Source organism: Rana temporaria, chromosome 4 (genome assembly GCF_905171775.1).
Source record: "Rana temporaria chromosome 4, aRanTem1.1, whole genome shotgun sequence".
Taxonomy (NCBI): domain Eukaryota; kingdom Metazoa; phylum Chordata; class Amphibia; order Anura; family Ranidae; genus Rana; species Rana temporaria.
In genome coordinates, this window is record NC_053492.1 from 473244549 (window position 1) to 473272253 (window position 27705).

The following is a 27705-nucleotide window of genomic DNA, read 5'->3' on the forward strand; positions in this document are numbered from 1 at the left end:
AAAATGGTAATGGTCCCAAAAATGTGTCAAAATTGTCCGAAGTGTCCGCCATAATGTCGCAGACACGAAAAAATCGCTGATCGCCGCCATTAGTAGTAAATAAAAATAATTAATAAAAATGCAATAAAACTATCCCCTATTTTGTAAACGCTATAAATTTTGCGCAAACCAATCGATGAACGCTTATTGCGATTTTTTTTTACCAAAAATAAGTAGAAGAATACGTATTGGCCTAAACTGAGGAAAAAAATTATGTTTTATATATTTTTGGGGGATATTTATTATAGCAAAAAGTAAAAAATATTGCATTTTCTTCAAAATTGTCGCTCTATTTTTGTTTATAGCGCAAAAAATAAAAACCGCAGAGGTGATCAAATACCACCAAAAGAAAGCTCTATTTGTGGGGAAAAAAGGACGCCAATTTTGTTTGGGAGCCACGTCGCACAACCGCGCAATTGTCAGTTAAAGCGACGCAGTGCCGAATCTCAAAAACTGTCTGGGTCCTTTTAGCTGCCTAAAGGTCCGGGGCTTAAGTGGTTAAGGAGAAAAAACACGAAGGTTTACAACCCCTTTAAACAGAGATGCAGTCCAGGTGCGTCTTCTCAGATCTATTTTTTTTTTTTAGAAGGGTCTATAGAAGCGTATTCGGGTGGTTTGAAGGGATCACCTGTTACCTCTAACAAGAAGTCAAAACACTCGGCGCGGCCCGGGTCTGCGCCGGAGAACGCTTGGACGTTTGTGACAGTTTGGTAGACAGGAAAATCCCCGCTGCGTTCATCAAATGTTTGAGGTGCGCTCAGGAAGACGCGAGCTGTACGTAGAAACATCCTGCATAATCATCCGCACTGTCAGTTTAGCGGAGCAGATGATCTGTTTACTGAATTTATTCCATTAATATATTCCGAATCCTCGCGCTTCATTCAAATAACCGCCAGTTGATAGATTACCCCCCGCAGCTGCGGGCATCTCATTTTCATCAGGACCGGCTCCTGCTTACATTAGAAGGCTGACAACCTCAACCCGCCATCCCTCGTCCTTTCCGCACACATTCTGTATCTCCTGAAGATCCGTGTCACGTGTCGTAGTCACTTCTGCGTTTGATGCGATAATGTCCCGTCTTTAAAATGGCAATTTAATATTTTACAAAAGTGATATCCAAAAATAAACAAAGATCCATTCCGTCGTACAGTTACTTTAACCACTTTCATGCCTAATGCCGCGTACACACGATCGGAAATTCCGACAAAAAAAGTTCGATGTGAGCTTTTGGTCGGAAATTCTGACCGTGTGTAGTAGGCTCCATCTGACTTTTTTTGTCGGGATTTTCCGACAGCAAAAATTTGAGAGCTGGTTCTTGTCGGAAATAACGAACGTCTGTGTGCAAAAAAACAAACACGCATGCTCGGAATCATTGAACTTATTTTTTCTCGGCTCGTCGTAGTGTTGTACGTCACCACGTTCTTGGCGGTCGGAATTTCAGACAAGATTTGTGTGACCGTGTGTATGCAACACAAGTTTGAGACAAAATTCTTTTGGAAAAAAATCCAAGGTTTTCTTGTTGGAATTTCCGATCGTGTGTAGGCGGCATTAGCCTATTTCTGACATTTGAGGGCAGATTCACGTACAGCCGCGTAAAATTGTGCGGGCGTAACGTATCTGATTTACATTACACCTCCGCAACTTAGACGGGCAAGTGCTGTATTCTCAAAGCACTTGCTCCCTAAGTTGCGGCGGCGTAGCGTAAATCGGCCAGCATAAGCCCGCCTAATTCCAATTTGGAACAGGGGGGCGTGTTTTATGTAAATGTTCTCTGACCCGACGTGATTGCCGTTTTACACGAACGGCGCATGCGCCGTCCGTGGAATATCCCAGTGTGCATTGCTCCAAAGTACGCCGCAAGGACGTATTGGTTTCGACGTGAACATAAATGACGTCCAGCCCCATTCACAGACGACTTACACAAACATTGTAAAAATTTCAACTTTCGACGCAGGAACGACGGCCATACTTAACATTGGCTGCGCCTCGTATAGCAGGGGCAACTTTACGCCGGGAAAAGCCTAACGTAAACGTCGTATCTGTACTGCGTCGGCCGTGCGTACGTTCAGGAATTTGTGTCTGATTGGGCGACTAAGTGGCAGATGAGGTTTAATGTAGATAAATGTAAAGTTATGCACTTGGGGGCTAAGAATATGCATCATACATACTAGGGGGAGTACAACTGGGGGGATCCGTAGTGGAGAAGGATCTGGGGGTTTTGGTAGATCATAAGCTCAATAATAACATGCAATGCCAAGCTGCGGTTTCCAAAGCGAGCAAAGTCCTTTCTTGTATAAGAGAGGTATGGACTCCAGAGACAGAGATATAATTTTGCCCCTGTACAAATCATTAGTAAGACCTCATCTGGAATATGCAGTTCAGTTTTGGGCCCCAGTTCTCAAAAAGGGTATCGGAGAACTGGAGAAAGTGCAGAGAAGAGCAACCAAACTGATAAGAGGCATGGAGGAGCTCAGCTATGAGGAAAGATTAGAGGAACTGAATTTATTCACTCTTGAGAAGAGGAGAATAAGGGGGGATATAATCAACATGTACAAATATATAAGGGGTCCATATAGTGAACTTGGTGTTGAGTTATTCACTTTACGGTCATCACTGAGGACAAGGGGGCACTCTTTACGTCTAGAGGAAAAGAGATTTCACCTCCAAATACGGAAAGGTTTTTTCACAGTAAGAGCTGTGAAAATGTGGAACAGACTCCCTCCAGAGGTGGTTCTGGCCAGCTCAGTAGATTGCTTTAAGAAAGGCCTGGATTCTTTCCTAAATGTACAGAATATAACTGAGTACTAAGATTTGTAGGTAAAGTTGATCCGGGGAAAATCCGATTGCCTCTCGGGGGATCAGGAAGGAATTTTTTCCCCTGCTGTAGCAAATTGGATCTCATGCTCCGCTGGGTTTTTTTTGCCTTCCTCTGGATCAACTGTGGGTATGGAGTTGGGTGTATTGGATTTTACTGTGTTTTTTTATTTTGTTTTTTGTGGTTGAACTGGATGGACTTGTGTCTTTTTTCAACCTGACTAACTATGTAACTATGTAACTATGTGTATCTAGCTAATTTGCATACTCAACGCGGAATTCGATGGAAGCGCCACCTAGCGGTCCAAAAAAAAATGCAGTTTAGATCCGACGGCGTAAGAGACTTACGCCGGTCGGATCTAATGGATATCTATGCGTAACTGATTCTAAGAATCAGGCACATAGATACGACGGCTCAGGTTAGGACTTACGACGGCGTACATGGCGCTGCGCCGTCGTAAGTCCTTTCTGAATCTGGGCCTTGATGTTTACAAGTTCAAATCTGTATTTTTTGCTAGAAAAATCAGTGCAGCCTTATTAGCGCCTATCAGTGCCTCCTCATCAGCGCCCATCAGTGCAAACTCATAGGTGAAGCCTCATCACCGCCTATCGGTGCCTCCTCATCAGCGTCCATCAGTGCAGCCTCATCAGTGCCCATTAATGCAGCCTCATCAGTGCAGCCTCATCAGCATCCATCAGTGCAGCCTCATCAGCGCCCATCCATGCAGCCTCATCAGCGCCCATCAATGCAGCCTCATCAGTGCCCATCAGTGCAGCCTCATCAGTGCCCATCAGTGCAGCCTCATCAGTGCCCATCAGTGCAACCTCATCAGCGCCCATCAGTGCAGCCTCATCGGCTCACATCAGTGAAGGAGAAACATTTATTTTGGTCTTTTGTTTGTTTAGCATAAAAGACCCAGTCAGGTGGTTAAATACCACAAGAAGAAAGCTCTACATAGCTGATAAAAATTGACTTTGGGTACAGTGTTGCTTGACCACGCAATTGTCATTCAAAAATGTGACAGCGCTGAAAATTGGCCTGGGCAGGAAGGGGGCGAAAGTGCCCGTTATTGAAGGGGTTAAAAAAAATTGCATCTCTACTTCTCTAGTTATTTCACAACTGCGCACATTTATTTAGTGATGAGATTCAACTAGGGCTGCAACTAACGATTATTTTCATAATCGATTAGTTGGCCGATTATTGTTTCGATTAATCGACTAATCGGATAATCTTAACAAAAAGTGTGGTGTACAATTTAATTAATATGTAAATTAAAAAAATAAAGGCAATTTATTCTTAAATATCCATACACAGTGGTAGCGCCTTCTATTACCTCCACTTTCCCTGGGTTCAGATGCTGATCTTCCCTGTACAGAGTCTTTAATGTGATTTTTTTTTTTTTAACAAACTTGTTATACTTACCTGCTCTGTGTAATGGTTTTGCACTGAGCAGCCCAGATCCTCCACTTCTGGGGTCCCTCACTGATGCTTCTGGCTCCTCCTGCCTTCAGAGTGCCTCAATAGCAAGCTGCAAAGTATAGTATAGAGCGCCCGCTATAGCAAGGTAAAAAAAACTTTAGCCTTTAGAACCACTCACTTCTTGCCCAGGACTACATGTCCCATGAGGCATTGCTCCTCACACTTTCACATTCACAAATTCTCAGGCACTTGGTGACATGTATGGATGGTGTACTGAGCTGTATGTGTTCTGCACTGTATTTTCTGATATGTAAACAAATAATGCATTCTGTATGCAGGCCAACTAATCAACTGGCCGATTAATCGATTATGAAAATAGTTGACAACTATTTTCATAATCGATTAGTTGTCGATTAGTTGTTTCGGCCCTAGATTCAACCTTCGCAACTGTTGCAGAAATTAGAAATGCGAAGGAAGACTTTTTGGTGATTTTCATAGCAGCTCATTTATTACCCAGAATGCACACAGACAATACATCTCTACAGATGTACACTTGGGAAAAACTTGTGTTTTGAGGCTGAAGTTGTAATCTGCTGATATATTTCATTTCTGATTCCTCCTTTTCCTCGTCGGAAACGCACTGATATAATGAAGCCTTTTGGGCTCATTTTCACTAGTGGATGAGGGGCAGTAAAACCCCCAGGTTTGATCTGTGTTTTTACTGCCCTTTCAAACGCTCCCTGTAACGGAATGGCCCGTGATACCCAGAGACTTTTGAAGGATGCAGGGTACTCCTGTGTCAGCGTCACTAATGAGACTTGGGTCTAGGGTCATCCTATGTCCAATAGGGGCGTAGGATGACTGAGAAATGATATCATGAATTACACGAGATGGGACAATAATGATTCATGTATTGCAGGATATCTTGAAATATTACAAGTTGTTCCTTCTGACCCCAACAGGTCAATAGGAGAGTGTCTCCTTCAATGTGGAACATAGACTGTTGAGGTGCTAATTAAGTCTACCTGGCTGTAGTGATGAAAGCTTGCTGTGATTGCATTCTATTGTCTATTGTGCTAATTAAGTCTGGCTTCTGAAGGACCTCTCATTGTGTGATGCTAATGACACTGGGCCGGATTCAGAAAGGAGATACGATGGCGTATCTCCTGATACGCCGTCGTATCTCTGAGTCCGGCCGTCGTATCTATGCGCCTGATTCATAGAATCAGGTTACGCATAGATATCCCTAAGATCCGACAGGTGTAAGTGACTTACACCGTCGGATCTTAGGCTGCAATTCCAGGCCGGCCGCTAGGTGGCGCTTCCGTATTATTACGCAAGGAATATGCAAATGAGGAGTTACGCCGATTCAGAAACGAACGACCGCCCGGCGCTTTTTTTTTACGTCGTTTGCGGTATTTTCCGGCGTAAAGTTACCCCTGCTATATGAGGGGTATGTGCGGCATATCCTATGTTAAGTATGGCAGTCGTTCCCGCGCCAAGTTTTGAATTTTTTACGTTGTTTGCATAAGTCGTTAGCGAATACGGCTGGACGTAATTTACGTTCACGTCGAAACCAATGACGTCCTTGCGACGTCATTTAGAGCAATGCACTCTGGGATTTTTTTGAGACGGCGCATGCGCAGTTCGGTCGGCGCTGGGGCGCGCTTCATTTAAATGATACACGCCCTCTACCCGCCGAATTTGAATTCCGCCGGGGGATTTACGATACGCCGCCGCAACTTTACAGGCAAGTGCTTTGTGAATAAAGCACCTGCCTGAAAAACTTGCGGCGGCGTAACGTAAATGAGATGGGTTACGCGGATCTAAAGATCCGCTCACCTATCTGAATCTAGCCCACTGTATTGTGTGAAAGTTCTATTGATGATATGTGTTGTGAAAGCGGAAAGTAAGGGTCTGGAGGAGGAGCAGAGAAGGGCTGGAGCGCTCCTGCAGCTGCAGGAGAGGTGCGAGGGCCACATGAGATGACTTGGAGGGCTGGATTTGGCCCGCGGGCCTTGTGTTTGACACCTGTGGCCTAAGGGGTTAAAGCAGGTGGTAAGGTGTTCTCATTGTGATTTGGTCCTAAACGGGTAAAGTGACTGTGGCTTTTTAATGTCATCTTCCTCGTTGACGCCAATGCATTCTGTTAAAATGGCACAATTCCTGCAAATTGGCAATTTTATCAAAAATGTTGCCAATGCAAAATCACCCCTTCCTAGTAGGTACCATTGGCCATCACGTTGGTGGTTTTGGGCCACTTGACTTTCTGCCTTCCATACCTACTGCCTTCCATACTGCCTCCATACCTACTACCTTCCATACTGCCTCCATACCTACTACCTCCATACTGCCTCCATACCTACTACCTTCCATACTGCCTCCATACTGCCTCCATACCTACCACCTTCCATACTGCCTCCATACCTACTACCTCCATACTGCCTCTATACCTACTACCTTCCATACTGCCTCCATACCTACTACCTTCCATACTGCCTCCATACCTACTACCTCCATACTGCCTCCATACCTACTACCTTCCATACCTACTACCTTCCATACTGCCTCCATACCTACTACCTCCATACTGCCTCCTTCCATACTGCCTCTATACTTTCTGCCTTCCATACTTCCTGCCTCCATACCGCCTGCCATACTTCCTGCCTCCATACCGCCTGCCATACTTCCTGCCTCCATACCGCCTGCCATACTTCCTGCCTCCATACCGCCTGCCATACTTCCTGCCTCCATACCGCCTGCCATACTTCCTGCCTCCATACTGCCTTCCATACTTCCTGCCTCCATACCGCCTTCCATACTTCCTGCCTCCATACCGCCTTCCATACTTCCTGCCTCCATACCGCCTTCCATACTTCCTGCCTCCATACCGCCTTCCATACTTCCTGCCTCCATACCGCCTTCCATACTTCCTGCCTCCATACCGCCTTCCATACTTCCTGCCTCCATACCGCCTTCCATACTTCCTGCCTCCATACCGCCTTCCATACTTCCTGCCTCCATACCGCCTTCCATACTTCCTGCCTCCATACCGCCTTCCATACTTCCTGCCTCCATACCGCCTTCCATACTTCCTGCCTCCATACCGCCTTCCATACTTCCTGCCTCCATACAGCCTTCCATACTTCCTGCCTCCATACCGCCTTCCATACTTCCTGCCTCCATACCGCCTTCCATACTTCCTGCCTCCATACCGCCTTCCATACTTCCTGCCTCCATACCGCCTTCCATACTTCCTGCCTCCATACCGCCTTCCATACTTCCTGCCTCCATACCGCCTTCCATACTTCCTGCCTCCATACCGCCTTCCATACTTCCTGCCTCCATACCGCCTTCCATACTTACTGCTTTCCGTACCGCCTTCATACTTTCTGCTTCCATACTCCCTTTCATACTTACTGTCTTCCGTACCGCCTTCAGACGTCCTGCCTTTCACGCGCCTTTCATACTTCCTGCTTTCCATACTGCCTCCATACTTGCTGCATTCTATGCCACCTCCATACTTACTGATTTCCATACTGCCTCCATACTTACTACATCCCTACTGCCACCATACCTACTACCTTCCATACTGCCTCCATACCTACTACCTTCCATACTGCCTCCATACCTACTACCTTCCATACTGCCTCCATACCTACCACCTTCCATACTGCCTCCATACCTACTGATTTCCATACTGCCTCCATACCTACTGATTTCCATACTGCCTCCATACCTACCACCTTCCATACTGCCACCATACCTACTACCTCCATACTGCCTCCATACCTACTACCTTCCATACTGCCACCATACCTACCACCTTCCATACTGCCTCCATACCTACCACCTTCCATACTGCCACCATACCTACTACCTTCCATACTGCCACCATACCTACTACCTCCATACTGCCTCCATACCTACTACCTTCCATACTGCCTCCATACCTACTACCTTCCATACTGCCTCCATTCCTACCACCTTCCATACTGCCTCCATTCCTACCACCTTCCATACTGCCACCATACCTACTACCTTCCATACTGCCACCATACCTACTACCTTCCATACTGCCTCCATACCTACTGATTTCCATACTGCCTCCATACCTACTGATTTCCATACTGCCTCCTGCTAGGTGAAGGGAACAGAGGAAGAGCCGTTTCTAGCGTTCTGCACAGCAGAGAACATCATCGGCCAATTCCATTAGAACTGCTTGACCGGAGTTCTGCTTATCATTGTCTGAGGCCCTTTGAAGAGTCGCAGTCTCTTAGCTGTCACGATCCCGCATTGGGCGTTTATCTTGCGAGATGGGATCCTTGTCTCAGCAGCCCCCCCCTCCCCCGGCAGTTATATGCATTTTACACCTCCCGGGTCCCACAGAAAATATATTATCAGCTTTGACCTTTTGGGTTCACAAATATAGGTCAGATTTTCTTTCCGCGCCGCAGCTCTGACACTTTGATGCATGAGCTTATGGAAATTTCCCTTTGCGAATTGTCCCGCTCGCCCTCGTCGCCCGCCGCCTGGAAATAAACGATGTTCCCTGACAGTTTGGGACCAAAAGTGTCTCCGCGGTTTGGATGGGCTTCGCGTCCTGAAATAAGACCGAGTCTCGGTGTATAAAAACAGGCTCACCTACTTCCTGCGGCCCCTGGGATCACATGATCGCTTCCGAAAATGGACCAGACATCTGCAAGAAGATACAGGCGATGTCAGGATGGCCTGTAATACGGACCGAAATAGACTTTGAAGATCGCAGACTACTTTTAATGTCGTAGAAACCCCCCCGGGATATTGTACATTTGGTACAAACCGTCAGTAAATGAGGGTCCAACACCGGGGTCAGAGGACACCATCTTCATGGGAATTCTGTCATCTCCCTGTGTGTGTGTTATCTGCCTTTCATTCCACAGCCCAAAAATGTAACATTTGTCTTGGGAGCATTCGAGTGTAAGCTCCTTTGGTGCAGAGCAGTGGTGGGGCGTCCATAAAGGGCGCAGGAGCGCTGCCCCCCCCCCCCCCATCTCCTGTCACTCTCTAATTACCATAGATAGATTGCATGAATCTATCTATGGTCGGTGCTGACACCCCTTATTCAGGTGTCCGGCCCATTTTCGGTCACCGGGCACCTGAATTACAGCGGTGAGAGTGTTTTTTGGAAGCGCCTGATTAGAGCCTTTGGCTCTAAAAGGCCTCCAAAAAAGTGAGAACAGGGCGTAACGCTGTGCGTTCCTTCTCACTCAGCCTAATGTTGGCAAAGCCAAAGGAATTTGCTTTGCTAACATTGACCTGCCTTTCAGCCAATCAGGTTACCGGGTCTGTTACCGGTCGCCTGATTGGCTGAAACGCCAGGCGCTGTAATTGGACGCCGCGTCCAATCATAGGAGAGGACGACGGGAGAAGACGCATGGAGTTAGGAACTCCTGACCTCTGCATTACATACTGCTGACCTCTGCATTACATACTACTAACCTCTGCATTACATACTACTGACCTCTGCATTACATACTACTGACCTCTGCACTACACACTACTGACCTCTGCACTCTGCATTACATACTGCTGACCTCTGCATTACATACTACTGACCTCTGCATTACATACTACTAACCTCTGCATTACATACTACTGACCTCTGCATTACATACTACTGACCTCTGCACTACACACTACTGACCTCTGCACTCTGCATTACATACTGCTGACCTCTGCATTACATACTACTGACCTCTGCATTACATACTACTAACCTCTGCATTACATACTACTGACCTCTGCACTACACACTACTGACCTCTGCACTCTGCTGTACATACTGCTGACCTCTGCATTACATACTACTGACCTCTGCACTAGAAACTCCTGACCTCTGCACTCTGCATTACATACTGCTGACCTCTGCACTCTGCCTTGCTACTGACCCCTGCACAAGGCTTTACCTACTACTGATCACTGTGTTATGCTCTACTTACTGCCAACCTCTGCACTCTGTGTTATTTACTGCTGACCTCTTTATTGTGCATCACACATTACTGACCTCTGCACTCTGCATTACTAACGACCTCTGAACTCTCCATTACTTAATACTGACCCCTGAACTCTGCATTATATATTACTCATGCCCTGCACTCTACATTACGTATTACTGACCCCTGCACTCTGCATTAATAATGGGCTCTGAGTTCTCCATTATTTATTACTGACCCCTGCACTCTGCATTACTAATGATCCCTGCACTCTGCATTATATATTACTGACCCCTGCACTCTGCATTACGTATTATTGACCCCTGCACTCTGCATTAATAATGGTCTCTGAGTTCTCCATTATATATAACTGACCCCTGTACTCTGCATTATATATTACTGCAGGGCTCAACAATATCCGGGCGCCCAGTCGCAATTGCTAAAATAAATAGTGACCTGGAGCCCGGGGAAGCTTAGGCCAGCTTAGGCCTCAATTCCTGGCCGGCACAGGCCCGCCACGATCGCGCGGCGGGGGAGGTGGGGGCGCATGGAGACACAGGATGCTGCGTCTCCGTGTGCCCCCACCTCCCGCGTGGTGGGCCCGCACCGGCCGGTAATTGAGCCCGCGGCCTTCTGCAGGCCTAAGCTTCCTTCTGTGATCTGGCTTGTGGTAGCAGTTGGCATTACAAATAAAACAGCAATCCAGCAATTCTAATGTGTTTTTCACTGTGTTTTCACTGCCATCTCCTTCCCTCTAATTAGAGCCGACAAACATTATATATATTTTTTATTCTAACACCCTAGAGAATAAAATGGCGGTCATTTCAATACTTTCTGTTACATCGTATTTGCGCGGCAGTCTTACAAGCGCACTTTTTTGGGGAAAAAAATACACTTTTTAAATAAAAAAAATAAGACAACAGTAAAGTTAGCCCAATTTTTTTTATATTGTGAAAGATAATGTTACGCCGAGTAAATTCATACCCAACATGGCACTCTTCAAAATTGCGTCCGCTCGTGGAATGGCGACAAACTTTTACCCTTTAAGATTTCCATAGGCGACATTTAAAAAATTCTACAGGTTGTATGTTTTGAGTTACAGAGGAGATCTAGGGCTAGAATTATTGCTCTCGCTCTACCGATCGCTTTGATACCTCACATGTGTGGTTTGAACACCGTTTACATTATGCGTTCGCTTCTGCGCACGAGCTCGGCGCGACGGGGTGCGTTTTCTGGCTCCTAACTTTTTTAGCTGGCTCCTAGATTCCAAGCAAATTTGTCAAACCCTGTTACTGATCCCTGCACTCTGCATTATATATTACTAACTCCTGCACTCTGGGTCTTGTACAGCCGGAGTGCCAGGGTTGCGTACCCCCGGTAGTACAACGTGTCGCCATCTAACACTGAGCTCCCTCGTACTGGTATGCAGTCGCTTGAAGGCTCAGGGTAGGGTTGCCGGCGCAGCATTTTCTGGCGCTGGTAGCAGTTGATTTAACTTTTGCAGCAACTGCTAAAAGTCAAAATAATTTAGATTTCGTTGCACTTAAACCTTTAGTCACTTTTCCATTTTTGCTTTAATGTTCCAGATCCCGCCGCCTCCCTCTGCTGCGCCGTCCCTCCGCGACACCAGGAGCCCTTCCAGCTTCCGCTAAGCAGATCAATTATTTGGATCTTCACATTCCTCTCTCAATCCTCCTTCCCGCTGGCTGCTGAACTGCCACTTCACACCTTCCCCACTAATTGTGCGTAGTTTAGCTCAAGCGCTTTCCAATCCACCCCTGAGAGCACGTCTATCCACCATGACACCGCGCTCCCCTCTCATCCGAGAGATGCAGACAGACTCGGCGCTGGATCATTGCCAACAGAGGCCAGTGAAGAATTAGAAGCGAGATATAGATTATATATATATATATATATATATATATATATATATATATATATATATATATAAATAATCACAGGGGTTGACAAATTTGCTAGGAATCTTGGAGCCAGAAAACGCGCCCCGTCCCGACGAGCTTGCGCGCAGAAGTGAACACATACGTGAGTAGCGCCCGCATATGTAAAAGGTGTTCAAACCACACATGTGAGGTATCGCCGCGATTGGTACAGCGAGAGCAATAATTCTAGCCCTAGACCTTCTCTGTAACTCAAAACATGCAACCTGTAGAATTTTTTAAACGTTGCCTATGGAGATTTTAAAGGGTAAAAGTTTGTCGCCATTCCACGAGCGGACGTAATTTTGAAGCGTGACATGTTGGGTATCAATTTACTCGGCGTAACATTATCTTTCATAATATTAAAAAAAAATGGGGATAACTTTACTGTTGTCTTATTTTTTAATTAAAAAAACTGTAATTTTTTCCCAAAAAAGTTCGCTTGTAAGACCGCTGCGCAAATACGGCGTGACAGAAAGTATTGCAACGATCGCCATTTTATTCTCTAGGGTGTTAGGATAAAAAATATATATATAATGTTTGGGGGTTCTAATTAGAGGGAAGAAGATGGCAGTGAAAAATAGTGAAAAATGACATTCGAATTGCTGTTTAACTTGTAATGCTTAACTTGGAATACCAACGGCCACCACCAGATGGCACCAGCTTACACATCTGGTGGTAATAACTTGTAATACCAACGGCTCACCACCATATGGCGCCAGCTCACAAAAAAATAAAATAATAATTTTGCCCCCCTTCCAAGCCAAGTCGCCAGGACCCTATTTCTAGTCGCCATGGCGACCGGGATTTGTCGAGCCCTGTATATATATATATTATGTGTGTGTGTATATGTGTGTGTGTGTATATATATATATATATATATATATTTATATATATAAATAAATGTACAATATCTACACCCCCTCACATTTTTGTAAATCTTTTCATGTGACAACACTGAAGAAATGACACTTTGTATCTACAATGTTGTGTAGTGAGTGTACAGCTTGTATAACAGTGTAAATTTGCCGTCCCCTCAAAATAACTCAACACACAGCCATTCATGTCTAAACCGCTGTCAACAAAGGTGAGTACACCCCTAAGTGAAAATGTCCAAATTGGGCCCAATTAGCCATTTTCCCTCCCAGGTGTCATGTGACTCGATAGTGTTACAAGGTCTCAGGTGTGAATGGGGAGCAGGTGTGATAAACCGTTTAGACATGTGTGCGTGACTTATGTATGTGTTCACTTCTGTGTGTTAATTATTTAAATTTTATTTTTTTACACTGTCCCTGGAGAGATCTGGTGTCAGTAAAACAAAAAGTCAAAAGATCTAAAAAAAAATTTTGCTTAAAAAAAAAAAAGTTTACTCCCGCCTAGACCAGAAGTGACCTCATGACATCGCTCAGTCCTCCAAGACCATAGAGGCCCAGAGACCTCTATGGCCAGCCTTGTGACCCAACGGATCGTTTCTCAAGTGCGCCGGTAAAAACAGTAAGTCAAAGAAACACCGGCGAGCGTCAGGAGGCTTCTGAAAGCAATCAAGCGTTTAATTAGGGAGAAAAAAAAAAAAACAAGAAAGGGAGGAGTGGGATCCAAACTGCCAGTTGCCCCCTCCCTTTTACATTGAAAGGAGGTGACAGTTTCTGAATGCACAAATTTTTGTTTTTATAGTTGGGACGCGGTTTGTACTAATCCTTTTCTTTATAAAGACAGTTCTCTTTATCCTTTGTAGATTTCCAGAAGAAGCAGCCAGACGATGACACCGCCCCCAGCACAAGCAGCAGCCAATCAGACTTATTCCCCAGCGAGATAAACAGCGACAACGGAAATACCTCGATATCCTCGCAGAGCAGTAGTTCTAGCCAGCCTCTCTCCACAGACCTGAATGTAGCCTCTCCCAGCCAGGAGGAATGTGAGTTCCCTTTTGCCTTTTCTATATCATTTGTGTGTTTTCACCATCTGTGCTCCACCACATTTCCTTCACGGCCTTCCTTAAATTGAACAAAAGCAAGTTCTGCTCACAGTTTAAAGAACAAGAGCACTGATACTTTGTGCTCCGCCCTTCCTAGATGCATTCTTACCTCCATCCCAAGGCCGGAGATACTCAGGGGACGGCGTAACATAGACATGTTTGTATCCTCTTCTACAACAATGTAGCCACTATTTAGGAAGGTAACTCTATTACAGTAGGAGTTATGGAATTGGAATGGAAGTTGAGAGTTTGAGATGTTGGTCAATATCCCAAACTCAAAGATGTATAATTCCTAAAGTGGTTGTTTTTAAAAGTGGACCTCATCATACTCGCCTCTCTGTCTCTTAATGCTGTGCTATCTAATCTTAAAGGTTCATGTTTTTTCACCTTAATGCATTCTGTGAAAAAACATCCCACGATTAACGGGCCCCCCTGTTTACTTACCTGAGCCCTCGAAAGTCCCACGTAGTGAACACGCAGGCTTCTTGACCGGGCTTTTCGGATCTTCACGGCTCATTCATTGGATGATTGATAGAAGCGCAGCCATTGGCTCCCGCGGCTGTCAATCAAATCAATGAAACAGCGTGCCAGGAGGCGGGCCGAGTGATACAGAAGGCGGGTATAGCCGCCGTCTGTATCACGGGAGCGCGCCCACAAGCTAACCCCCCTTGGGAGAGAGCTTCCCATAACGGTGGTTAGCTGAGACGGGGAGGAGCCGAGACAGCCGCAGAGGGACCCCAGAAGACGTGGATTGGGGACACTCTGTGCAAAACAAAGTGCACAGTGGAGGTAAGTATGACATGTTTGTTATTTAAAAAAAGGACCATTTACAACCCGTTTAAAACCAGTCTGCCCTCCTCTGACATCAACAAAGCATTTTCCTCCACACAACTGCCGCTCACTGGATATTTTCTCTCTTTCGGACCATTCTCTGTAATGGGAAAATCCCAGTATTTTTTTTTATAATCAAATTTGTATTAGGGTTGTCCCGATACCGATACTAGTATCGGTATCAGGACTGATACTGAGCATTTGCGCGAGTACTTGTACTCGCGCAAATGCTCCCGATGCTTTAGCCGATACAGAGAGAGAGCGGGCGGAGAGAGCAGAGCAGTCCTCAAAGAGAAAGCCAAGCCCTTCTCTCCCTGCCCCCCCCCCCCCCGCCCCTAGTTGATCAGCGCGGGGAACATTACAGCTTTCATTTGAATAGCTGTGTGTTCCCCCGCCGCGTCTCGTCATGTATAGACACTCCCCCTTGTCCGGGCACTTTGATAGACAGATCACCCATCCCAGGATTGGATGGGTGATCTGTCTATCAAAGTGCCCAAACAAGGGGGAGGGGCTATATATGACGAGGCGCGGCAGGGGAACACACAGCTATTCAAATGAAAGCTGCAATGTTCCCCACGCTGATCAACTAGACGGCGGCGGCGGGGGGGAGGGCTTGGCTTTCTCTTGGGGACATGGCTGCATATTTGTGGGGACATGACTGCATATTTACATAGCTGCATTTTTGTGGGGACATGGCGGCATATTTGTGGGGACATGGCGGCATATTTGTGGGGACATGGCTGCATATTTGTGGGGACATGGCTGCATATTTGTGGGGAGGGACATGGCTGCATTTGGGGACACATTTAAAAAAAAAGTATCGGTTTTCGGTATCGGCGAGTACTTGAAAAAAAGTATCGGTACTTGTACTCGGTCCTAAAAAAGTGGTATCGGGACAACCCTAATTTTTATTATTATTAACTTCAACGTTCCATTCAACATTGTACATTCCCCCCCCCCCCCCCCCCGAAAGAGAAAAAAAAAACCTAAAGAATATAATTAGTAGTTCACCTCTAAGATATTAAAATATATATATTTTTTTATACATACACATATATTGTATATTATAACATATATTATGTTTGACTATCAATCACCCGTGATTGTGTGTGGCGGCCCTCATGGCCTATTTCCCCAGCTTAAATGACAACAAACAAATTTAGGGGAAAAAAAAGGGGGGGGGAGAAGGGAGGGGAAAATCCCCTCTCCTACTTCCATGTGGTTTGTCCTTCCCCCCCTCTACCAAAACCTCCTAAGAGGCCACTAATGGCCATGGTGTTAAATAAGTATTATACCTTACGATAAAAAAAAATCTCCAACCGTGTTTACCTTCAAACCCCCCCCCCCCCCCCAACTTTAAGTGACATACCCATAAATCCCCCCCACCCCCCCTCAAATGATAAAATCCCAGATCAGCGTTTTTTTAATTACCAGCTCGTCTGGCAGCAACAACCATGGTGGGTTCAAAGTCACCGAAATCCCCTTTCTTCCTCATTCTGATGCTCAGTTTTAACTTTGGAGTATAGTATGTCTAAAAACAGACACGGTATGACTCCCAATGTATCAATGCCGGTGTCCTGCCAAGAAAGTTCCCCCGGCGGATAATGCCCGCCCTGAACTGCGCAGCGCTTGTGCAGTACGGAGCACAACGGACCCGCCGGAAATCGCCAAAGATGAACAGCTGTAAATCAGCTGTACAAGGCGCCTGCACAAAGACCACGACATTGTTGCCGCACGCTCCTGATGCACATGCAACTCTGCAAGGGGCAGGTGTATTACTGTTATATTGTGTAAGGGGTGGATGGCATCTCTGTCCATCAATTTAAAATACGGCCTCTTCTGTAGCCATCTGCCCCTTACATGTCTCTCAATAACACGTCCGCCTCATTGTGTTGGTTAATTAACTAGCCCTACAAACCCGCCCATCAACACTGCAAAACCCACCCTTCAGTTGTTTTAACACGCCCCGCAAAGACATGTAGTTTATTGATAAAACCACCCCCAACTTCTCAGCTCTGCCCATCAAATTAAAATTCTGCCTTTTCTGTAGCCATCCGCCCCTTACACGATATCACAGTAATACACCAACCCCTTACACGATATCACAGTAATACACCCGCCCCTTACACGATATCACAGTAATACACCAACCCCTTACACGATATCACAGTAATACACCAACCCCTTACACGATATCACAGTAATACACCCGCCCCTTACACGATATCACAGTAATACACCAACCCCTTACACGATATCACAGTAATACACCAACCCCTTACACGATATCACAGTAATACACCCACCCCTTACACGATATCACAGTAATACACCAACCCCTTACACGATATAACCGTAATACACCCGCCCCTTACACGATATCACAGTAATACACCCACCCCTTACACGATATCACAGTAATACACCCACCCCTTACACGATATCACAGTAATACACCAACCCCTTACACGATATCACAGTAATACACCCGCCCCTTACACGATATCACAGTAATACACCAACCCCTTACACGATATAACAGTAATACACCAACCCCTTACACGATATAACAGTAATACACCCGCCCCTTACACGATATAACAGTAATACACCCGCCCCTTACACGATATAACAGTAATACACCCGCCCCTTACACGATATAACAGTAATACACCCGCCCCTTACACGATATCACAGTAATACACCAACCCCTTACACCAGGGGTGGCCAAACTTTTTTCAAAGAGGGCCATATTTGATGAAGTGAACATGCGTAAGGGCCGAACATTTTGCTGACATTCTTTGAACCATTAAAAAAGTGTGTTTGCCCGAGCAATTAATACAAGGCCCAACAAGAATTCTCTTGCCTTTGTGGCTGTGTGTGGTCAAGAGATGACCTCAGGCATATTATTTGGATATGCCGTATTTATTGGCGTATAACACACACCTTAACGTTAGGAGGGAAGATTCAGGAAAAAAATGTAAATAAAGAACTGTGAAGCAAAATAAGGGTCATTGCCCATTAATGCAGCCTTGCCATTGCCATAAATCCAGCCTTGCCATGAATAAAGCCTCTCCATCGCCATGAATGCAGCCTGATCGATGCCCATCTGCAGCCTCAGGGGGGAGGCGGGACAAGCGCCAACAGATTACATACAGGAGAATCTCCTGTTTACACAGCAGCCTCTTTAATACAATGTCCCGCCTCCTATGATAGACCGAGGAGTTGTCCAATGGCAGCCCAGGAGACAAGACTTCCTATTACAGATGCCGCAGAGTAAACAGGAGATTCTCCTGTATGTAATTTGACAGCAGTCATTCCCCGCCCCTTCCTATCCCCTCCGAGGCAGCACAGATAAATACAGTATATATCCAAATTACCAGGGGGGCCACATTAAACTGGAACGGGGGCCGCAGTTGGCCCCCGGGCCGGACTTTGGACATGCCTGCCTTAGGCCCCATACACACCATAGAATCTATCCGCAGATAAATCCCATCAAATGGGTTTCTGCGGATAGATCCTATGGTGTGTACACTCCGGCGGATATTTATCCGCAGATAAATCTCCCCTGGGATGGATTTCCAGCAGATGGATATTTGCTGACATGCTCAACAAATCCATCTGCTGGAATCCATTCCAACGGATGGATCCGCTCGTCTGTACAGACTTACCGGATCCATCCGCCCAAAGGGATTCCCCGCACGCGTCGTAATGATTTGACGCATGCGTGGAATTCCTTGTATGACAGCGTCGCGCCCGTCGCCGCGTCATAATAGCGGCGGCGGCGCGACACGTCATCGGCAGAGGATTTCAGCGCGGATTTCAATGCGATGGTGTGTACACGCCATCGCATAGAAATCTTCTGAAATCCTCGAGGGGATTTATCCGCGGATACGGTCCGCTGGACCGTATCTGCGGATAAATCCTCTCGTGTGTATGGGGCCTTACACGATATAACAGTAATACACCCGCCCCTTGCAGAGTTGCATGAGCATTGGGAGCGTGTAGCACAATGTCGTGCTCATTGCGCAGGCGCTGTGTACAGCTGATTCACAGCTGTTCATCTTCTGCGATTTTCGGCGGCTCCGTTGTACTCCGTGCTGTGACTGCGCAGTACAGGACGGGCATTATCCGCCGGGGGGGGGGGGGGAACCTTTCTCGGCAGAACACTGGCAGAGGCACCATATAATCTGGGTGTCTTCTTTATGAGATCGGTACATTTTGGTTCTTTATAGGAAACTTTCTAAATCCAGGAATTGGGACATCTTTGTTAATGGGTTGTATTTAGACATTTGGACAACTCTGCCACCAGAGACCTTCAATTTTGATTGGACTTCTACCTTCAGTAAAACACACAAACTTGTATTGTCTATGGCATAAAGTGGGTGTTGTATCCTCTGTGTTGTGAGAGACACAAGACTCTGGTCTGGAACAATGGATGTTTATTTCAGGTCATCTGTACACTGCAACATGCATCTCAGGACAGTACATCTTACCTGCTTCCTACATGTGCTCTTTCTAAGATGGCTACTATGCCCCTTGACCCTTGTCATCACTGCTGGGTGGAGCCAGCCTTAAAGTGCCAGTACATGTGGAACCCTTCAGGTATAACAGTGGGTACCTCACACTGCAATCTTTCAGGTTCCTCTGGTGCTCCTTGGGGGCTTGTATTGTTTTCTAGACATAATGACATAACCGATGGAGTCTGTATTGATATCTAATGAATCATGTGCAGCTTTCGGAGCACAGAAGGACCTGTGTAATTATCAGGCTGCTCTGAATGCCTCACCAACCCGACGCTGTATGAATTATCATTACGAGGTAGGATTACATGGACTAAATGACTACTATGCCATCTCCTCACTTTAGGAGCCATGGAACTCCTGCTTGAAGTTATATCCTGAAGACTGTCGTGGAGATGAGGCTGTATGCTGAGCGCACAGCCATATCTCCTGTGCTAATAAGCACACATTTCGTCTAATGATATGATATGCATCTTACCTAGCACTCTATTTCCCGTATATCTAAAGCCCAGCAATCCAAGTAAACAGACATGACCATACTTACGTCTTCATCTTGGCATATCTGCCTGCCGAGCAGTTCACTGGTTCTTTTATTCAAAGACAACAAAAGAAATTACAAACAGGAAGTCCTGGCTCCATCAGCCAATCGCCTCCTACACAGGATGTGACCTCACAGGATGTGACCTCACAGGATGTGACCTCACAGGATGTGACCTCACAGGATATGACCAACTAAGGATGTGACAACACAGGATGTGACCTCACAAGATATGACCAACTAAGGATGTGACAACACAGGAAAAATGTATTTATACAACAACCAATGAACACAGTTCCTGCTGATGGGAGCTTATCTGCAGGTGTTGATCAGGCATACAGGGGTGACACGAGCGCACATCCGCTAAACCAATAATGTGTTTGCAGCGCGGACACATCCCCCCAGGCGATCGTCTCTGGCTTAACCACTTAAGGGCCGGAAGATTTTCCCCCTTAATGACCAGGCCATTTTTTGCGATATGGCACTGCGTCACTTTATCTGACAGTTGCACAGTACCCAAACAAAATTTACATCCTTTTTTCTCACAAATAGCGCTTTCTTTTGGTGGTATTTAATCACCTCTGCGGTTTTTATTTTTAGCACTATAAACAAAAAAAGACAGACAATTTAAATATATATATATATATATATATATATATATATATATATATATATATATATATTTTTTACTTTCTGCTATCCCCAAATTTAAAAACAAAAAACAAATCTTCATCAGTTTTTGGGACCATTGACATCCTTATAGTGCTATAAAAATGCACTAAATACTGTGTAAATTTCACTGGTAGGTAAAGGGATTGACACTAGAGGGGTTAAATGTGTTCCCTCGTTTGTTTCTAACTGTATGGAGTTGGGACTGACTGGGGGAGGAGACATTTCGCCGTTCTTACTTACTAGTCGGGATGAGCTCCGGTGTGTTCGCACACTCCACGTGCTAATCACAGGCAGGGAGACATTGTCCCGATGCTCGGCTGCAGAGATGGGGAAATTTCTCCCTGGCTGTGATTAGAGCAGCGCAGTGCTGACTTCCTGGCGGGCTCTGCACGTGGAGTGTGCAAACACACCGGAGCTCATCCCTACTTACTACGAACAAGCAATCTGTCCCCTCTCCTCTGTCAGAACAGAGATTTATGTGTTTACACTCAAATCCCTGTTTGTCTCTCGTTCCCCCCCCCCAAACGCGTGTGGCCGGCGATGATCGCGCCTGTCAGCCATGGCATTGGGTCCTCCGCCGTGTGTGCATGTGCCTGCTATGGCTCTTAAAGGGGCTGTATGTACGGGTAACGGTAATTAACCACTTTGCCAACGAAAATGTGCGTGGTCGGCAAGGGGTTAATTGTGTTCTGACGTGGGACGCGCATTCAGCTAATTTACTTAGAGTGAACCTAAAGTACTGACATTTCCCCCCAATATCTCTTGCGTTCCTGTATTGTAGCAGTCATGGCAATGCCTGGGCCAACGAGTTGCTCTGTGTGTGAGGTCCGGAGTTGTGTTTTGGCCACTTCCAGCCATAGGACGGATTTCACATTTCCCCGTTCTTCCATGAATGAGAGCTGACAGTGAGATATACGGCTTTCTTAGTAACTGAAACACATTATAAGACTGTTAGCAGTGGCCTTCGGTCATTGGTCTCTGTGGAATATTTTGGAGCCCCCCGTGGATTTTGCCCACACGTCCTGTAACCGTTCCCACCAAAGGAAAACCTGAAGAAAAGCAGCTGTGTGCATGGGACGCCTCCCTGACCTCCCACATCCTTCCTCCAAGACACTCTACATAAAGCCCGTATTATTCCACACCAAGACTTTTTATATTCACAAGATTTACATTTCCGTATTTCCGCGATGATCTAGAAGAATGGCGCACACATTGCATGCTTCGAGTCCTTCACTCTCCAGGAGGGAAAGAAGTTTTGACGGTGACCTCTGCCCACCAGCGTGCCGCTTACGAAGCTTCCATCGCAGCCAGGATAAAACGGAGCGGATGGAATGAGGGAGGGTTAGGGGGTTTAGTTCCCCAACAAAGAGTTTGCTGGAAGTAGGTTTTAACTCGACTGTATTTCATACAATGAAACTCCAGAAACATCTTTCTTTTGTTTTCAGATAGAGTGGTAGAGTTGGATGCTTGTCAGGTTTGCAAAGATATGGGGATTGTTTAGCTCAATGGTACATGAAGTAAGCCCATGCCAGATACAAACTATATTTAAGGGCCTGGTAGCCCACTTTTTATCGAAAGGAAACCAAAATTAAAGATGGATTTCCTATGTAGGGGTCCTTTCCAACAAACAGTAACAAGAATGCTAGCCCACCTAGCTACCTTACAGCAGCTCTGCCGCTGTTGACATTGGTCTTCCTGATCATAGGCTCCCTTAGTTGCAGCACCTCGCTGCTCGGGTCCCACTTGGCCACTTGACAGGGTTTCCCAGCAAGTTAAAGTGATATTAAAGGTTCAATTTTTTTTTTTTTTTTAATAACATGTCATACTTACCTTTGCTGTCCAGAGCGTTTTGCACAGAGTGGCCCCGATCCACGTCTTCTGGGGTCCCTCAGCGGCTGTCTCGGCTCCTCCCCGCATCAGATAACCCCCTCTGGAAAACGCTTTTCCAAGGGGGTTACCTTGCGGGTGCACTCCCGAGTCCAGCATTTACGTCTATAGACACGAATGCTGGACTCGGCCCCACCCCCGGCGCCAGTGTCATTGGATATGATTGACAGCAGCGACAGCCAATAGCTGCGCTGCTAGCAATCTATCCAATGAAGAGCTGAGAAGATCAGGCCGAGAAGCCAGTGCGTTCTCGACGCTGGATTTTCGAGGGCTCAGGTAAGTAAACCAGTGGGGCTGCGGGGCTGGCAAATATCTGATGTTTTTTCATCTTAATGCATAGGATGCATTAAGGTGAAAAAACAGGAAGGTTTACAACCCCTTTTTAAGCTTGCTTCCTCCAGAGGCTTTTGGGTTCCCTCCAGCTCCCTGAGCTCACTAGCCTCTTCAGCTTCCTTGGTCTCCCAGGCCCTCTCTTGGTCTTCCAGGCCCTCTCTTGGTCTCCCAGGCCCTCTCTTGGTCTCCCAGGCCCTCTCTTGGTCTCCCAGGCCCTCTCTTGGTCTCCCAGGCCCTCTCTTGGTCTCCCAGGCCCTCTCTTGGTCTACCAGGCCCTCTCTTGGTCTCCCAGACTTTTGTAGCTGTCCTGATTTTCCTTGGGCAAGGAATCTCCTCCTCACAAGGGTTGCAACTCCCAGCCCTCCTAACAGGGCTCTGTCTCCAAACAGCAGCAACTGCCCTGAGATCTGGCTTATAACAATTCTCACCACCTGTGCACTTTCACAGGCTGTAGGCAACTAGCAATGCCCGGACACAGGGCTGGAGGCTCCATCCCACCCAATACTTTTAGAATCTTCAAGCTTCCAAACCCAATCTGGTATTACCAAATCCAGAGAAAAGTTAAGACACAGTTCTCTCTGCTCACAAAACATGTTGGTGCCTCTCAAAATGACTCATTGGGAGTCCTGTGTTATTTATAAACCTATTTTTATATAGTGGCAAGGACTCTCACTGTTACAATACCCATTGAGAAAGGTACCCATCTTCAGAACAGAATATGAAGAAATATCTTCCTAATGAGGACTCTATATAAGCCAGAAAGATGTTTCTAGCCATCCACTCTCTATCTGGAAAAAAGAAGTAGCAGCACAGTGAAGCCTTCTTATATCAGAAGGTATTCATGTTTCCGATTCCAGGGGTGTCAAACTCAATTTCATTGTGGGCCGCATCAGCATTATGATTGCCCTCAAAAGGGCCGGTCGTATCTGTAAGATTAGATGTCCAGCGCATTCCCTCCCCTTTACATTAGATGTCAAGAGCCCCCCCACCATCAGAAGTTGAGTCCCCCACTCTCCCTTACATCACACTGCACCCCCCTTTCCTTGTGCTGCTGCAGGGAAGAAGCTGGATGCATTGCTTGAAAGCATAAAGTAAGGGTCTGGAGGAGGACCAGAGGAGGGCTGGAGCTCTCCTGCAGCTACAGGAGAGGTGCAAGGGCCACATGAAATGGTTTGGAGGGCCCGTTTCGGCTCGCGGGCCTTGTGTTTGACACCCGTTTTATTCTATCACATACCCTGAACCCCCCAAAACCCATTGGGGTAGATTCAGAGAGCAATTGCGTCTGCGTAACCATAGTTACGCAGCGCAATTGCTTACTTGCGCCGGCGTTTCGAATGCTCCTGATTCAGGAACCTCGTTATGCTGACTGCAGCCTAAGATATGACTAGCATAAGGCTCTTATGCCAGTCATATCGTAGGCTGCATTCTTACGATGGCCGCTAGGGGGCGTTCCCGTAGTGGTCAGCGTATAGTAAGCAAATTGCATACTACCGCCGATTCACAACCCTACGCGAGCCCTGCGTACGCAGTTTACGTCGTTTGCGTACGCCGGTTTTTGCGTAAGGCTGCCCCTGCTACGTATACCCGTCGTTCCCGCGTCGCGAATTAAAAATTTAACGTCGTTTGCGTAAGTGAATCGTGAATGGCGCTGGACGCCATTCAGGTTCACATTGAAGCAAATGACGTCCTTGCGACGTCATTTGCCGCAATGCATGTCGGGAAAGTTTCCCGACGGAGCATGCGCACTACGTTCGGCGTGGGAACACGCCTAATTTAAATGATCCACGCCCCCTACGGGATCATTTAAATTACGCGCCCTTACGCCGGGCATTTTTGAGGAGCGCCCAAGCAAATTACGTGGCTACTGCTTCGTAAATGAAGGGCAGGGCAAAAACGGGACGCTGCGCCTCCGTAAGAAGTGCGCAGCGGTACCTGAATCTGGCCCATTGGCTTTTATATGTTTTCTTGTTATATGCCAACACCAATGGACCTTTCTTGGCCATCATCAGTGCAGTGTATGGAAACCATGGCTTCAATTGAGGAGAGCTTGTGATCCAATGAGACGGTGTAACCATACAGGTTATGGTAGGAAAGGACTAAAAAAAGTTCTATAATCAAATTGGTGCATAGCACATACAGTGAGGGAAAAAAGTATTTGATCCCCTGCTGGTTTTGTACGTTTGCTCACTGACAAAGAAATAATCAGTCTATAATTTCAGTGGTCGGTTTTTTTTAACAGTGAGACAGAATAACAACATAAATATCCAGAAAAAAAGTTATAAATTGATTAGCATTTTAATGAGTGAAATATGTATTTTATCCCCTATCAGTCAGCAAGGTTTCTGCCTCCCAGGTGTCTTCTATACAGGTAACAAGCTGAGATTAGGAGCACTCTCTTAACCACTTAAGCCCCGGACCATTTTGTTGCTAAATGCCCAGGCCAGGTTTTGCGATTCGGCACTGCGTCGCTTTAACAGACGATTGCGCGGTCGTGCGACGTGGCTCCCAAACAAAATTGGCGTCCTTTTTTCCCCACAAATAGAGATTTCTTTTGGTGGTATTTGATCACCTCTGCGGTTTTTATTTTTTGCGCTATAAACAAAAATAGAGCGACAATTTTGAAAAAAATGCAATATTTTTTACTTTTTGCTATAATAAATATCCCCAAAAACATATATAACATTTTTTTTTCCTCAGTTTAGGCCGATACGTATTCTTCTACCTATTTTTGGTAAAAAAAAATCGCAATAAGTGTTTATCGATTGGTTTGCGCAAAATTTATAGCGTTTACAAAATAGGGGATAGTTTTATTGCATTTTTATTAATTCTTTTTTTTTTACTACTATTGGCGGCGATCAGCGATTTCTTTCGTGACTGCGACATTATGGCGGACACTTCGGACAATTTTGACACATTTTTGGGACCATTGTCATTTTCACAGCAAAAAATGCATTTAAATTGCATTGTTTATTGTGAAAATGACAGTTGCAGTTTGGGAGTTAACCACAGGGGGCGCTGTAGGATTTAGGGTTCACCTAGTGTGTGTTTACAACTGTAGGGGGGTGTGGCTGTAGGTGTGACGTCACCGATCGAGTCTCCCTATAAAAGGGATCACTCGATCGATACGCCGCCACAGTGAAGCACGGGGAAGCCGTGTTTACATACGGCTCTCCCCGTTCTTCAGCTCCGGGGAGCGATCGCGACGGGGCGGCTAGAAACGAATAGCCGCATACGAGCAGACGTATATATACGCCCATCTGCCTGTACGTGCCATTCTGTGATCGTAAATAGGAGTGCGGCGGGCGTTAAGTGGTTAAAGGGAGTGCTCTTAATCTCAGCTTGTTACCTGTAAAAATAACACCTGTCCACAGAAGCAATCAATCAATCCGATTCCAATCTCTCCACCACGGCCAAGACCAAAGATCTGTCCAAGGATGTCGGGGAGAAGATTGGAGACCTACACAAGGCTGGAATGGGCTACAAGACCCTCGCAGCTTGGTGAGAGGAGACAACAGTTGGTGGGATTTTTTTTCCCAAATGGAAGAAACACAAAATAACGGTCACTCTCCTCGGTCTGGGGCTCCATGGAAGATCTCACCTCGTGGAGTTCCAATGATCATGAGAACGGTGAGGAATCCGCCCAGAACTACCCGGGAGAATCTTGTCACTGATCTCAGCTGGGACCATCGTCACCAAGAAAACAATCGGTAACACACAACACCGGGAAGGACTGAAATCCTGCAGCCCCCGCAAGGTCCCTCTGCATCAAGAAATCACATGTACTTCCTGTCTGAAGTTTGCTAATGAACATCTTGCGTCTTATTGACCCCGCCTCTCTCCATAACGAGGACCTGTCACGATAGATTCCTATTACAAGGGATGTTTACATTCCTTGTAATAGGAATAAAAGTGATGAAAAAAAATGTAAAAAAAAAGTGAAAAAATTAAGTAACAAAAAATAAAAACATTTTTAAAACGCCCTTGTCCCCGGTAGCTCACGCTCAGAAGCGAACACACACGCAAGTCCCACATATGTTCAAACCACACATGTGAGGTATCGCCGCGTGCGTTGGAGCGCAATTCTAGCACTAGATCTCCTCTGTAACTCTAAATTTGTAACCTGTAAAAAAATTAAAGCGTCGCCTATGGAGATTTTTTTAGTATTGAAGTTTGGCGCCATTCCTTGAGTGTGCGCAATTTTAAAGCGTGACATGTTGGATATCTATTTACTCGGCGTAACATCATCTTTAATACTGTACCAAAAAATTGGGCTAACTTTACTGTTTTGTTATTTTTTAATTCATGAAACCGTTTTTGTTTATTTTTTTCAAAAAAAAAAAGGCGTTTGATAAATTGTTGTGCAAATACCGTGCGAGATAAAAAGTTGCAATGGCCGCCATTTTATTCCCTATGGTGTCTGCTAAAAAATATGTATACCGTATTTATCGGCGTATACCGCGCACTTTTTTCCCCTTAAAATCAGGGGGAAATCGTGGGTGCGCGATATATATGCTGATACTGCTGTTCCCGGACTCCGCCGAAATAGACCGAGCGTACTGCGCACTTGGCTCGGCCACGCCCGCAGCCACGCGAGAGAAGCCGAGAGGAGCTGAGCACCGCAGCCTAGAGACGAGCCGAGTATACTGCGCCATCGGCTCGGCCCTCAGCCACGCGAGAGAAGCCGAACACACAGGAAATCCGGCTCGGCAAAGACGCCATATCCAAAAACGGACACTCACAACGCTGAACGGACCCAGCGAG

At 46.1% G+C, this 27705-nt stretch overlaps 1 protein-coding gene across 1 annotated transcript in view; it reads left to right on the forward strand.

The window, feature by feature from the left end:
- Nucleotides 1-27705, forward strand: part of ZFAND3 (zinc finger AN1-type containing 3) — a 264478-nt gene that overhangs the window by 160646 nt on the left and 76127 nt on the right. Inside the window, exon 3 of the mRNA XM_040351809.1 lies at nucleotides 13921-14100. Within this exon, the coding sequence (XP_040207743.1) occupies nucleotides 13921-14100 (180 nt within the window). The remainder of the gene's footprint in view (nucleotides 1-13920; nucleotides 14101-27705) is intronic.